Source organism: Melanotaenia boesemani, chromosome 21, assembly GCF_017639745.1.
Source record: "Melanotaenia boesemani isolate fMelBoe1 chromosome 21, fMelBoe1.pri, whole genome shotgun sequence".
In the NCBI taxonomy this organism is placed as follows: Eukaryota; Metazoa; Chordata; class Actinopteri; order Atheriniformes; family Melanotaeniidae; genus Melanotaenia; species Melanotaenia boesemani.
In genome coordinates this window covers 16,807,113-16,822,842 of record NC_055702.1, presented here as the reverse complement: position 1 = coordinate 16,822,842, position 15,730 = coordinate 16,807,113, and the positions used below count along the sequence as shown (strand labels likewise).

The 15,730-nt window shown below is 39.0% G+C and overlaps 1 protein-coding gene across 1 annotated transcript in view; it reads right to left on the bottom strand.

Moving 5' to 3' along the window:
* Positions 1-15,005, bottom strand: part of LOC121631943 (ankyrin repeat and fibronectin type-III domain-containing protein 1) — a 129,091-nt gene extending 114,086 nt beyond the window's left edge. Inside the window, exons 1-2 of the mRNA XM_041973046.1 lie at positions 14,779-15,005; positions 9,577-9,673 (exon numbers count right to left, since the gene is read on the bottom strand). Coding sequence (XP_041828980.1) covers positions 9,577-9,593 — 17 coding nt within the window. The 5' untranslated portion in view covers positions 9,594-9,673; positions 14,779-15,005. The remainder of the gene's footprint in view (positions 1-9,576; positions 9,674-14,778) is intronic.
* Between the last annotated feature and the right edge of the window lie 725 nt (positions 15,006-15,730).

Genomic DNA, 15,730 nt, shown 5'->3' with positions numbered 1-15,730 from the left:
CAAAACAAGCAACCTTTTGAAGGAACCCCATTTTAGCCATTTGTTTGTATGATTTCATGTTTTCAGTCATTATCTAAATCTTGCGACCATAGGTGAGGGTTTGAACCTTAATGAACCATTAAACCGAAAGCTTCTTTCAACTGAATTCCCACTTTACAACACTGGATTAGCGCAACGCCCTGATTACTGCTGATGTAGCCAGAGTCTGTTTGTTCTATCATCAATAATAAAAAAGATCTTGAGATACTTAAACCCCTTGACTTGAGGCAATGGCCCATCCCTGGCCCAGAGGGAACATTCCACTGTTTAATGGCTGCTAAACCATAGCATTGACTGTGGGTTTAGGGGGACTGATTTTTTGTTGTGGCTGCTTCACACTCGGTTGCAAATCCCTTCTCCGCATGCTGCACTGTATGCTGAAGGTCATGGCTTGAAACCAACAGAACTACACCTTCTGCAAAAAGCAGAGATGCAACCCTGAGATTCCCAACCAGAGACCCCTTTCCAACCATGCCTCAACATCCTGTCCATCCTGTCACCACAACATACGGGATCAGTGACGAGGAGCAGACCTGGCAAGTCCAACAGGTTCCAATAAACAATCTACACTGTATACCAAGCACACACACAGACACATGCACACACACACACAGCTCTTGCTTTGTTTATTCAGGGACTGAAAAGCCTGCAATAGCAAGCCTTGTGTTCCATTCTCCTGCAGCAACAAGTGTCCGGCTCAAAAGCCTTCTCCAAGACAACAAAACACATGTAGACTGGATGGTCACATTTCCATGACCCTCTTAGAAGCAGGATAAAGAACTAATGTACAGTTCCATGACCTGGATCAAACCACACTGCTCCGCTTGAATCCGATCACTCAATGCTCCTCCTTTCTAAACCACCCCTATCTGTCATTTCATAGGAATCATACTGGACCTCACAGTGACATATACAATGCAGCACCCAGAGTATGGCTGTATATATCGTAGTTTAGCTTCTCTCACTCACAGCAGCCAGACAGCTCAGTCCCCCGCTCATCCAGAAAACTCTAATGTGTGCATGGGCGTTGTTGTTTCAGGGGAGACAGGAAAGAAGGATGGAGTATGCAGCTAGTTAGCTAGCTAGCTGCAATTAATTCAGAGATGGAAGCTGAATGCAAGACGTTCATTTAAACCAGTAATACGCCTCAGAAATGACGACAAGGAGACTGATTGTTCAGCTGCGTGTTTCCTGATGGACATGAAGTTCCAGGAGGAGGAATTTCATGTCCATGCATTCTCCTCCACCTGATCCTATGATTAAATAAGATCTGAACTTAACTCAGATATTTTTTGCCTGATTGTTACATCCGTTGGGGGACGTAACACTGATTTACAGGTGTCTGATGCAACAATTTCCAACGTGCGCTCTCTCTCTGCTGATTGGAACATAGCTCACCTGTGTGTGCACACAGCACGGTATGTACATACATGGCGTGATGTAATTACATGTCAACATGAGAATGAGATGAATAAAAAAGGGACCTTAAATTACTTCTGTTGGGATCTGGTGCTAAATTGAAATTACCTTAATAATAAAATAACATTTTAATATAAAATAATTGAATAAAAAAAATATATCAGATATTTATTGAGTAATTATAGAAAAGAAAATAAACTTGCTCTTCTAAGGTTGGTGGGAGTTGCTGTTGGGAGATTAGGGCCCCGCTCTAATATAATGGTTGGGGAAACACTGGGTTTTATTAAATGTATGAGAGCAGGTTCCTGGTTCAAAATAAAAAGTTTGCTGAAAACTGGAAAAATCACAATAAAAATAAATTTCACCGAGCTTACTTAAATCCCACTGGTGTATTTTTGTGCATGATAATGATGAATTCAATATTTACAGTGTTTTAGAGGAGATTTCAAAACATGTATATCGGGATATAGCCAAAAAATATCAGGATATCAGTTTTAGGCCGTATCGCATAGCCCTAATCCAGAGATTTCAACATCTCGGGAAGAATCCTTGGCACACACAGAGCTGGGGAGCCTTTTATCGACCTCTGTAAACTCTGTCAAGGTGATGGGTGCATCACGTCCTCAAAGTCTACCTGACAACCTACCCTACTCATATTGTCTTAAATGTGATTGTGTTGCCTGGTCCATCCTGTTGCAGCATAATTTCACCAGCTCAAGTCCTTAAAACCTTTTACAATGACAATATTATTGACTTGAATCAGCCTTTGCTTTTAGGCCTTTTGACTTATCACAGTAGGAAAAGTAAAGAACTGTTGAATTAATAATATTTATTGATGCTCTGTGCCCTTTATTGTCCCTATAAACCATGACAGTGAACCAGCATGAGCAACATCACAACCTCCCTCAACTCAACACTCATTTATTTACCTAACTTGAGCCTTTCTTGTTAAAACTTGCCAAAATACAGGCTGTGAAACAATTGCACTGCTCAGAATCAGCTCCCTACAAAGAGTTAATACTCTACAAATGCTTTCCTACACAAACACAGCACCACAGGTAAACAGGAGCACATGCATGGCATACATAGTGTAATTTCCATATTTCTCTGAATGACCCATCTGGAGAGAAATTGGCAAGCTCACTCTGCAAGACCTGGAATGAGTCATATTTTTCTATCTTTCCTCCCTCACACTATAACATCACCACACCTCTTCCCCATCTGAATGATGCCAGTCAGACATACTGCAATTTAAAGAATTTCAGGTCCTGAAGGCTGGTCTAAATAAAAGAGGAAGCTATCAAAGTATTGACTGCTGACTTTGAACTTCACTTTCCCTCCACCTGTAAAATGACTGATGAGCATCTCTTCCAGGATACGTGTTAAAGGTGTTTCTTGATGTGAAAACCACATAATTAGGAGTTGTTCAGAGAAATGAGAAGGTAAGTGAGACTGGGGTAAATTTGTAAAAACAGATGAAAAGAAAGACTTGTTTCAATCCTCCCATCCTTCCTCCTGAAGCTTCCTGTTCTCAGTAGTGGTTTCCCACATAATCCCCAGTGATTAGGCAGCTAATCAATTCTTCTAGGGGGATTCACTGAGGCGTTAAGGTGTAGCTTACACAGTCGAGCTTTATAGCAGCAACCTAGTGTGGTAAAAAGGAAAGACTTTACTGCTTCAAGCCGCTGTGTCAGTGAGCATCCAGGTCTCATGTCTCATTGAACATCCAGTGTTTCAGATGTAGGTTCAGAGTCTGACACTTGGAGGGATGTTCTCACTTTTATCTGCTGAAAATGGAAAGTTTCTTGTAGCTCATCTAAAACCGAAGTTTAAGATCTGTCACCAAAGATGTCTGTAAAGTATATTTGACTTTGATGGTAAGACACCAGGATCGACTGAGATATCACACAATGTTTCATGTAATGAACATGCAATGAACTGAAAGCTTTGGTAAAAAACAAGGCCTACAGGAATCAAAATGTAAAAACAAACCAGAAGTCATACTTCTGCAAGTATGACTGGAATTACAGCATAGACAGCTGGTAAAAAAAAGTCCCTGATAAATTTGTAATGATCAATCTTATTCATTAGAGACAATGATCATCTTTTATTAGCAGCCATCAATACCACTGATGTAGACAAGATTTCTTAATCTGCCTGGAGGCAAAGCTATGTCTTTTAATGTGTTTTGATTTGCCATTACCACTGATACAGATCTATCCCCAACAGAAAAAAACTGGGGAAAATGCAGATCCAAGATTATGCACAAGCAGGTTATGTAAAGCAAGTAATCTAAATATGAAATGTCCTGAAATGAATTAGTTACATCAGGTCTATGGTCTGTAGCACTCAATTTGACCCAGGTTGAGAATGAGACCCCAGCTGTTTTAGACCAGTCAGAAGGACTTTGAAGGAGGGCATTTCACACTCCAGTGTCTCAGTTAATCCTTTAGATTAAATAGAGCTAAGATAATCCATCTTTTTTCAACGCAAGAGGGATTTGAGTCCTTAAGTCCAAAGACCAAGTCTACAATAGACAGTTTTGAAGAGATTTGGAACATTTTGTTGACATTTGAAATACTTTCTATTGTGCCAAAATTGTTTACGGTGATCAAGACCATGAAGAGTGAATAAACACTTTGCATTTTGATCAAGAATACACTGGTATGAAATTCCAGTGGATGTGAGCTTAAGCCATCTGTGTATTACTTCCAGATAAATAAATTAATTACTCATTTCCATGCAGAGTGTATTAAAGTTATTCAAATTTGACTTCCAATACTCAAAAGGTTTGTTTATTGTTGATTCTTCTGAATAATGTTGCCTGACCTTAAACAAGGGGTCACATAATTGTACCTGAAAATCGTGATAGATCTTGATGATATTGATCTAATCAACAAGTTTCTAATTAGGCTTCCTGTGGGACACATAAGGTCTTACCAACCATTTAGGCCTAGTGCTTTACAGCTGGATATGCCTTGCCAATTAATTACATGGTCATTTATAACTGTCTACGATTTGTTGAAGCTTAGGAAATGCCTAATATGCCTCGGAAATAGATGCTAAAATTAGCAATCCGTGCTTTATATGGTGGTGTCTAATTAGCTGTTTTATTTGCCAATTAGAAAATTATTATTATTTAATAAATAAGCTGGGGGAGGGGGGGGGTTAAAATAAAAGAAATGACCAGCTCTGTGTGGTTAACTGTTACTAAGATGATTTTTCTATACTGATTTTGTGTAAAACAGTTCATATAGGGAAAATAAACTTTATGAATATAATTTTTATAATTCTCACATCCCAAAATATTTTGAGTATTGTTTATGACTTGTCCAGCTAAATTTATCACCTTTCGGTGACAGGAGCAGCGCAACTGTTCCTTCCCTAAAAATACAGGGAATCTTTCACATTTTCTCTGCCCTCTTCAATCTCTCTTAATCAGGTGACTCACATTCACACAGAGACTAAATATGCTGACTGCTGTCTTTGTTTTTATCATGCATTAAATCCTAACACATGCCGTGTTTTGATAGACTTTGACCACTGTGTCTGTTTGTGCTCATTTCCGATCTCCAGCTGACCTTCCATGATTCATTACGTGGCTGTTCAGTTAGAGCGTCATTCCTCATTGTTGTCATTATCTGGAAGATGATTAGGCTGCTGTTGTATTTGTTAGCCCAAGTTAGAGTTGAAGTGGAGCACATAATGCGACATAAGTGTTTCTTTATCGCATCACAAAAACACAATCAGCATCACTTGGATTAGTGACGAAGTACGACCTCATGTGGTACTACTTATGCACACACACACACACAAAGAGTCTCACTAAGAGATTGTAAATTTAATCAAGGATGTATCCATAAGCATGTTCCTATGTTAGTGTTTGTACAAGGCTTTGACAGTGTGCTGGGATGACATCTTTCTGAGGACACAGAGATGTGTCATTCACACCACTTTGAAGAATCAGGCACGGTCACAAAAACAGGAAAGCAAGAGCGCACAAACGCACAGCCATTCCCGGGGAGACAGCAATAATCCGTCTTCTCAATCCAAATGCGTGCTGCAGACTTCCACTAAGCATGACTGCATAGTGATGAGAGCAATATAAACAGGCACCTCGAGGGCTCACTTGTGACTTATATCTAACAAATAAACATGCCAGTAACAGCAAAAACAAGTCTGTCGGTCTGGCATCAACGTCATTATGCTTAACAAATTTTAAACATGAAGCCTGACAAAACAAGCTTAAATCATTCACCTGAAAACCAGCTACTTAGTCAGTGAAGAGTCCTCATCTCAGGCTGAGTGGTAGCCATAGAGGGGGCATGGAGTGGTGGCAAGTTTATGTTTTGTGGTTATTGGAAACAAGGGGGTACTAAGAGCTGAACCACTCTTCATCTTAAAAAGAAAGAAAAAAAACTATTCACATAAGCCTCTACAATACAAGACCACAGCTAAGCCCTAAGTGGCCCAGCCAGGAAATTATAGTTACCTTGCAAGTGTTGTTAATGCTTTTCACCCAGCCCATCATAAATAAAAATTTTAATCTTACGTAGGGTATGACACAATTACCTGTGTAATCGCAATTATTTAAGGTAACGGTAATCATGGTTGCATAATCTCTGCAGTTGTCTTTATTCATTCTGTATAAAAATAACTGGGTGAATCTGACAGAAATGTCATGTTAATACACATGATGGACTAACTGATGGAGCTGATGCCCTTATAATGACAGCAGCTCATTATATGACTGACCTCTGCCGTAGACATGGCATAACTGCTATGTGTAATCTTTGTTTAGGAAGCTTAAATCGAAAAAAGACACGTCAATTTCGTTGCTGTGTTCAATTTAAATAAATGGCTGTTAATTTTTACAAGGACTGTGAGAATTAATTGGCTTATAGTTAACACTGGCACAAAAATGAATAGACATTTAAATCACTGGTTGCAATTAATAAACAATTATCTACTAAAGCTTAGCATTTGTGACACATCTCATCTTCAGTCCACCAGACTAGTAGCACACATCTTTGTTCTTTTTAACTATGTTTTTCTAATAATTCACAGCCCTGATCATAAACCCTAATAGGAAAAGTGCTCTTACTAGCCACCTTTAACATATCTACCTTAAAAGTTCAGTGGCACTTTACCCCTTTTGTCAAGTTTTTGTCAAGTGAGATTTACAGATAACCACTTCCTATCACTAGACTCTGATTTCACTGAATACAAATACATGGCATAAAGTTCTATAATAGACAATTAAACTCTCAGACAGTGAATAATTCAATTTCTTAATCTGATTGTTCCCAGCCTTTTCCTTAATTAAAGTAGTCTAATCTCTATTTTTTAAAAAAAGGTGCTGGCACATTTAATCTGGTTGGTCATTCTGTACAAATGGTTCTGATGTGTGCAGATACAGGGAGACAAGTTAATGGACTAATAAGACACAACTATCTGCAGTCTAATTCTTCATCATCCAAGATACAAGCTCCATTCAGTGCATTTATCTTAAAAAAAATCCAGTGTATACAATCCAACCCATGCGATCTGTTTCTGTTTTAGTCTCCAGCAACAAGAAGATGATGACAATATGAGCTCTCATCAATTAAACACAATTCCAAAAAAAGCTTAAAAACTACAAAACGTTTCACAAATCATTACATTTAAGACCTAAATGGACTTACATATATATCTTTTAAATGGAAACTCTAATCCAGAGATGTTAAAATCCGGTCGTTGAGCGCCACTGTCCTACAGGTTTTATGTGCTTCCCAACACACCTGATTCATATCAAATGGATCCAACTTGTTGTCAAGTTCTGCATAACGACCCATTAATTTAAGTCAGGTGTGTCGAAGCAGGGAAACATCTAAAATCTGCAGGACAAAGGCCTCAAGGACCAGAGTTTGAGATCCTTGCTTTAACCCACAAACCAGCAGGTTATGGTGACAAAGCTTTTGTTTCACTTTTATGAGTTTTTTGAAGGCCATATGTTGCAACACCTGCTATTAAGAGTCAGACTATGACAGGCTGAGTCAACACAAAGAACAATAACTCCCCTTGTGACAGCTTGCTCTTGTCTTTTATGAAAGACATAAAATTCACATGAAGATACTAATAACACAGAATAATACAGTGAACCCAACTGTTTGTTAAATATTAATGGCTGTGACGCCCTCTGTTGGCTGATTCCCTCAGTCCAGTCTACCTCTAATATAAACTGTCCTCATCATTATGCTAAGCTGCATCTTATCAAGGCTGCAACAACAGAACAGTAATTGGAATGAACTAAGTGTCAAGTAATTACTGATGATGCTTTTTGGACTTTATCTAAGAAAAAAGTCAAACTCTATTACCGTTGTGATGATTATTATAAATAATGATGTGTGTATGTGTGTGTGCTTGTGTTCAGACAAAAGAAAAATGAGGAAGCACAGCCATATGTCCTCTGTGCTTTCACACAAACACAGACACACATCGCTTTCTTGGCTTTGTACGCACACTATGATGAGCATCACCAGAGCTTGTCAAACAACACTGAATGTGTATGCATACACCACACAAGCAGCAAAGGTGTATTGTATGTGTGTGCACATTTATGCAGCCCCCTTCCGTGTGGTGATGACTCACCAGTGAGTCACAGGCCAGAAAGGAGAGTGAAGTTGTGCAAGTTAGAACCCTGCCATCACAGTTTGGCACAGGAGAGCAGCAGGTCAGTGACGTAAACTAATCACTGAGAGTGGTCTAGTCATATCGGAACAGGAGCCGGAAATGATGATTCGACAATCACTGATATGTCAAAGTCAGTGTGAGACACACGGGGCGCCGATGATGCACTTTAAATGAGGGGTTTCACTTGACAGGTTGGTGTGTAACGAGTAGGAAGGAAAGCATGTAGGCGCAGATCCCTTTCTAGGTACAGTCACAGGTATGAATTATACATGTGGCATCTAACCTGGGGAAAGATTTGTAAAATTAAATACCAATGAGTGTGTGATTCACACACTTGTACTTAGATGCATAGTCAAACACCAAAACACACGTACATGCAGATGCCCGGCACTTAATGTATGTGCATAGCGTGCAGGACCACAAGCCTGTTTCAGACATCTGCAGAATGTGCTGAAATGAGGGGAAGAGGACATGCAAAAGAGCCAAGAAGATACAACTCCCCGTAGCTCTTATCAGTCTCTGCCCAGCTACACAGCGCTGACAAAGAGGGGAAGGGATACATTTGCAAAGGAAGCTACTTTGTGTTGAAAGAGGCAAGGAATATTTTTGTAAAGCTGCAATAAAACCAGATACAGTGGATAGCTGGATAGAGATATATAAACAGTCTCGTGCTGAGCAGAAAAGTTCGCTTACAAAGAGGACTTGTGGTATGTAAGGTTAGATAAATGAGCTTCCCATCCCCCAACAACACGATACTGTTTAAAGCAGCTCATTTGTGCCATCACTTCTGGTCTATTTTTTATTATTAAATGTGTGTCTATGTATTAAATTCATCTAGAATTTTCTGCCTTCCTGGACATCTGAGTGCATATTTTTGATTACATATTAATTTCTTAGAGAGCAGCCCGTTCATGTCTCAGATGATGATGAGAGAATAACATGACACAATGCCCAGAAATGCTTGGCTATAAACCTTTAAGATAGAGAAATACATAGCATCTTTCTGGATGGCAACAAAAGCCAAATTTGAAGACATGTTCACTTTGTAAAGATGTTACATTCCAAGCAGCATGAAGGCTCCTCATAATCTCTTTTTAATATCCTCACCTCAGCTCACATTAACACTACAAATCCAAGTGAGCTCTGCCCTCTCAAAGGCCTTATGAGAACTGAGATATAAAGTAGAAACTACTGGTTGTCTAGAAGCTGCATGTTACACCATCTGGGCAGCTCAGTGAGGTGAATAATTGTAATCTCTCAGTCTGTATGACTATGATGTTTCCCCCAGTCCCAATGCCATGCAGGCAGCTGAAGCGTGGGCAACAACAGTTTCAGGAAGCCCCAAAATAGAGGCAGGATGTTCATTTGCTAAACACAATCAAACATGTTAACAAACTGTGTAAACCAGCTGTTAAATAAGGCGAATAAAGAGTTAGCCTCTCTTACTCCACGAGTTGCTCCATTCCAGGACCCTGGGGCTCCAGTGGCTCCCCAGGTTTGGGTTGCTAGTCCCTCTTTTGCACAGTGCCCCTCTTTTCTTTTCCTGGAAACACACAGACACCTGTTATCCTGACAATACTTTACACATACCTAAATCTGTGTAGAAGAAGGGGGAAGAGCTAAAGAAACACACTTTGTTTGCTACTTATTCAGTCATAAAAATCATCAGTTATATCATCACTGATTTTTCTGGAAACAGAGATCTCGCACAATCATTCAATCTTTTTAGTGTCTTCTATTATCTGTCAGCCTCTTCTGTCTCTTTAAGCGCTTCTAAAACCCTGTCAGATCTGGTGTTGAGTTTCAAAGTTGTCTTCAGTTAGTATGATTTATGATAGACGCAGAGTTAGGCTTGGTTTCTCTGCTGTTCCTTTTTCCTGCGTATGCTCACAATCGCTATTCATTATCCCATCTCTCTGTTTAAACATGTAAAAATAATATAAAAAGTACTAATGATGACTTGAAGACAGAATTAGATCATTTTGGCATCTGTGTCAGTGAACCCTGACAAATAATCTGATCTATCGACATTATTAATTATTCTGTGATGAAACTATGAGCATAAAAAGCTACTTTCCACTTAAGAACTCATTCAACACCTTAACAAGCCTTTTTCAATAACTGCTGCTCACACACTCCCTTAGCTGACCCATTCCTCACTTGAGGAAACACAACATGAATTTAATTATTTTTTCATGTTCATGTGAGGTAATTATGCAGAGCAGCAGCACCTGGGTAAACTGTGTACGGGTGGCAACACCTCTCTCGCCCGGAGCCAGCATGTTCATTAAGCAGAACATCTGGCGAGAAAGGAAATACAGTGCTGAGCTGAAGCGACTTGACTCCCTGAATCCAGTGTGTTTAATGCTTTGGAAGGTGAGCGTGAGTGCTACATTGTGCCGCAAGGTCAACAAATGCAAACTTACTTACCTGAAATGCTCCTCCAGTTACCTTATTTTACCCTGACTGATATAACAGAGGGGATAGCTGGGGTATAATGATTGAGCTGCACTGTTAGCTTATTAATCCAAAGCAGTATGATTAATCCAACATCATTTTAAACTAATAATAACACCCATCCATCTTCTCTACAGCTTATTCCAATTTAGGGTCCTGTGAAAGCTGGAGCCTATTCCAGCAATTAACAGGCGAGAGGCAGCGTAAAACCTGGACAGGTCTAAACTAATAATTCTGAATATTTACAATTGATTATCCCCTATTTCATACAAATAAGAATATAAACCTTTTTGATTTTTTTACTTTTTGACTGGAAACTACACATATTTATAATGTATCAATACAAAAAATCTATAAAGAAAACAATTTTTCCGGTTAATTTGACTCAATCAGATGTCCGCGTGCCTGATCTGGCAGTCAAACAAAACCCAGACCATGTGTTGAGAAAAGTACTACTAAGCCAAAAAAAAAACTCATTAACTGAAACAACTGTTGATCATAAATTTCCCTGTATTCCCTTTAATCCTTGTCTTAAAATCCAGATCATACAGTTTTTGTAGCCCACAATGGAAACCTCATCAAAAAAGGACTAATGAGACCTCCTGATAGAAAAAAAAAACACTGCTCTCAATCATGAAAAACAGACAAGAAGCAACAGTTCAACACATTCCTCGAGCCTGATTTGTCTTTTAATATATATCTGTATCTACATTTCCCCCCCAGCACCAATCATCCACATTCACCCTTCTCCCTCCACCTAGTCATGCATACTAATCTGTGCTGTAACTTGGAGCAGTGGCCAGCCACTGCCTGCCTGTCCCATCAAACATGCATAAGAAACAGATGTATCTTTGATGTAAGCTTGTTCATGTTGCTCCATGTGCATGAGTGACTGAATGAGTGTGTGCGTGTATGTGTTTATGTGTCTTTGCCGGTGTGCTTCCAGGCCCTGCGGGTGCAGGCCAGGCTGGGGAGATGCGGCTGCATGCCCCGACACAGAAGCAGAGGGGGTGGGCTGCCACAGATACCAGGAGGGACAAATAACCGGTGCAGCACCAGACTTATGATGCTAAACATTATCCTTTATTCCATGATTGATCTAAGTGGAAGCAGTTTTGTTAATGCTATTAAATATTTTTGTTGATTATTCTAAAAATACTCTTTTTATTATTTTTCTTTTGTGGAGATATAAAAGATTACTTTCATAGCACTGTATGTTCCTGTAACAGCCCTGTCCTCTAACAAACTGTCTTGTCATGTAGATTTTTTAAAAAGGCTATACTTTCCTGAACTTTGTTGTACACTTTCTTCATCCACAGGACCTGGTTTAAAGCTGTTCAGTCAAACAGACATTATTATGTGTAATGTGTAATGTTGCTTGTCTGTCTGTTATTATAACTCAGAATTCCACATTATTGTGTTGTTTATACTACACACTATAAACTAAATACTTGGGCTTAGCCTTTTTTTATAATATATGAATTTGAGCTGATGGCCAAACAGGCAAAACCTTTAAAATGATCATCTTTCTTGCAATACAGTTTTTGTAGCCCACAATGGAAACCTCATCAAAAAAGGACTAATGAGACCTCCTCATAGAAAAAAAAAACACTGCTCTCAATCATGAAAAACAGACAAGAAGCAACAGTTCAACACATTCCTCGAGCCTGATTTGTCTTTTAATATATATCTGTATCTACATTTTCCCCCCAGCACCAATCATCCACATTCGCCCTTCTCCCTCCACCTAGTCATGCATACTAATTTGTGCTGTAACTTCTTGCAATTACAAGTCTTACATGTAAGATTCTACAATCCATAGATTAAATTGATGGCAGGTGAGGGTGCCAGGAATGGGTATAAAAACAAGTAAGCACCAAAAGCGCAGTCTTTCAAAGCAAAGGTGGGTTGTGGCTTACCGCTTTGCCTCAGCCTTAATCAGAATATCATCAATGTTTTAAGAATTTTTTAAAAAAGTCTAAAAATCAGTCTAAAATTACAATACTTGGAATTTTCTTAATCTATAGTGCATAACACTGTGAAAAGATTGTGAGAAACTGAGGAAATTTCAGTCCATTAATACTATGACCAAACATTATAGCTGGATACTCTCAGGAGGCACTGCATGTGAACTCATCATCCCATTATGATTATTACAGCAACTGCCACTCAGCGTAGACCATCTCTGCCTCTAACAATCTAATCAGAAATTATTTCAGAAAGAAGACGTAATATATCATTTCTAAGCAGAAACAATGTTATGTTCTCGGGACAGGAGCTCATCTGAAATGGAGAGAAAGACAATCTATGTATTTAGTGTTCAGATGAGTTCAGGTTTCAGCTGCTTTTGAGGATAAATTCATACTGGGTTAAACATGTAAAAGACAGGAAGCACCATTCAGGTTGTTTTCTGTGTAAGGTGCAAGATCTAGCATTAGTGATGATATAAGTTGCTTTTGTTCTGTGGCACAGATTACTTACAGATATGTATGTAGAGTACCACTGATTCAGAGGCATATATTAGTATTTTGAAGAGGAAAATGCTACTATCAAATTATCACCTCTTCAAAGAAGTTCTGAGGTTGTTTCAGACAAACACAGACCCCTTCTGCACAATTTTCGACAACTTTTCTGATCCGCCTGCAATTGAAATCTGTCTACTATTGCAAATATATATAATATAATACTATTGCAAGAAGACAATCAAACAACAACCACCACAAACTGGTGAGCAGCTGAAATTTTGTATTGAATAAGAATTTCTCTTGCAGCAATTCTTGTATCTTATATCTTCAATCCTAGATTGAAGGGAGTAAGTGTAATGTAACAATGATAAACATGCCTCTCTCTAAACCTTTTTAAAATGTGTTTCTGCAACAATAAATTCAATTTGTTTGCACTTCCCCAATAAAAATTTAATTGGTCATTGAGGACAGCGACAATAATAGATTGTATACTGTTGTCTACTTGAATAAAGGTTCACACAAGTTCATAATTAAGGATTTAGACTTTCCTTACATTTTAGAAAACTTTCTAGTTTTCTGTTTACAGCTTAGTTTTAAAGTTTGGACTGTATGAGTGACACTAATGGTTAGAGATGTTTGGATATTTTACTAGCATTGCACTTCCAATGACAGGTACGGCACTGATCCATATTAGTGTCACAGTTTACTACCTAGAGTTGTGAAAACTTCCCTTGCACAAGACTGTAAACAAGTATCATGATGAGTCACCACAGGCCAGAGCTTACCCTGCTGTCATGAGCTTCATTCATGCCAGCAGCTTCTGATTAACCCTGTCTGGATGTGTCTGCTTTGTGGTTGCACACATCTATAGTAATGACATAAACAGCTCCCATACCTCACTTTGTCCCCTGCTGTCCTCACATGGATCCATGACCCTGTAAAGTGACCCTGGTCTCATCTTCCTACTATCTACACATGTGGACACAAGCTTGCATACTTTATTTTTCTCATATAACTGGTGCCTATACTTTTAGACACACGTGTGCGCACACACACACACACACATATACACATCTCTTTCCTTTTCCCCTTGGACAATTGTGTTGCTCATTCTCCACTATTGTGGAAGTCAGTCATTTCCACATGTGTGCCGGTCATAAAACAGCAAAGAGTCGACTAAAAGCATCCCTTTCCTGACTAGCTGGGTCACAATTCGTCTCATATAAACACAGGACACACCTTAGCCCAACAGTTCGCTCATATCCTACTGAGCCCCTTACTACCCAAAATGCTCTTCATTCCAGAAACATGGGGTGACCAGTAAAGCAGCGTTTCCTTCTACAAGAAATGTGGAATAGTTTTCGCCTTTCTGTTAACTCTTTGGGAAACTTGTTTATTTTCCCTTTTTTCAAATAGTCTTACAGAAACGCTGGAGACTGCAGCTGGTGTCTTTTGTGTCTCAACGTGCCTCGCGCTGGGTTTCCAGAGTATTGTCATGACAACAGTGTGCGCGCACCGACACTGGCCTTTGAAAACAATACAACCAACACAAGTTGACTGAAGTGGGCTAGCTGGGACGTTTCGGTAGTTTCTGAAAAGTTAGTTTAGAAAACAGCGTGAAGCCAAACATATAGTCAAAGAAGATAAGCATGTAGCGAATAAAAAGTACACTCCATGGAGTGTCCAATGGAAGGAAGAAAAAAAGAAGATGCTTTCGTTGTCTTACCTCTTTCACAAAGAAATTGAGTTTTCATCACAAGTATTCCCGGGTGGTTCTGATGTTAAACTAGCTTCCGTAAACTAGCTGTTTAACTTTTGTCGTTATACTCAAAATGTGTTTGTTACACAGATACTAGCATTTACATGTAGCCTGTCGGCGCTGTGAGACATGTGAGACAACAACGTCCAGCGGTGGGCTAACTCTCTCCGCCCAGACTCATTCTCCTCTGCTGAGCCTGCTCCTACAGGAGATGCTTTGCTCCGCCTCATTCAAGAAGACACAAGGTCCTGTGATCGAACAGATTAAGGCTTGTATATATTAAACAAAAAAGATTAATTCAGTGTAAACTCTGGATTATAAACCCCTCCCACTGTAATCTCATTTTGGGTTATTTTCTAAAGCAAACCTACCACAGTCCAAGTCTGCTGGAATGAGTGAGAACAATTATCTTAATGAGAATTTAATGGGGTTTGGACTTCACCCTGATTCCTTTTCTTCTTCTGTTTTTTATTACCCAACAGTCCTAATCCTTTGAACTTCCCTGGTTCAAACAACCCGGGTGACACCGGGATTAACAGAGGTAATCCAGACTCATTGATGTTTCACATGCTACTTCATAAGGAAATTTACATTGCATCAGAACTTTAAAGTAACAGCATCCAACCTCAGCTGGGTAAACAAAACAGCAAAGAATGAAGTAAATCTTAATTATATGCATAATTAAGTAAAACTACAAATGTATGCATACCCTATTAATACTCTTTCTATAGAAGTGTAACTCAGTAAAACTATTTACCAGAGATAAATGTCCTCATTGGCTTATAGAAGTATATGATCATAACTCATGGATTAATACAAACACAATGTTTTGGGGTTGTGATGAATGGGATTATGGCTTAATTACTACAAAACTGTAAATGATTATTTTAATCTATTAATTATTTTCTCATAAATGTTC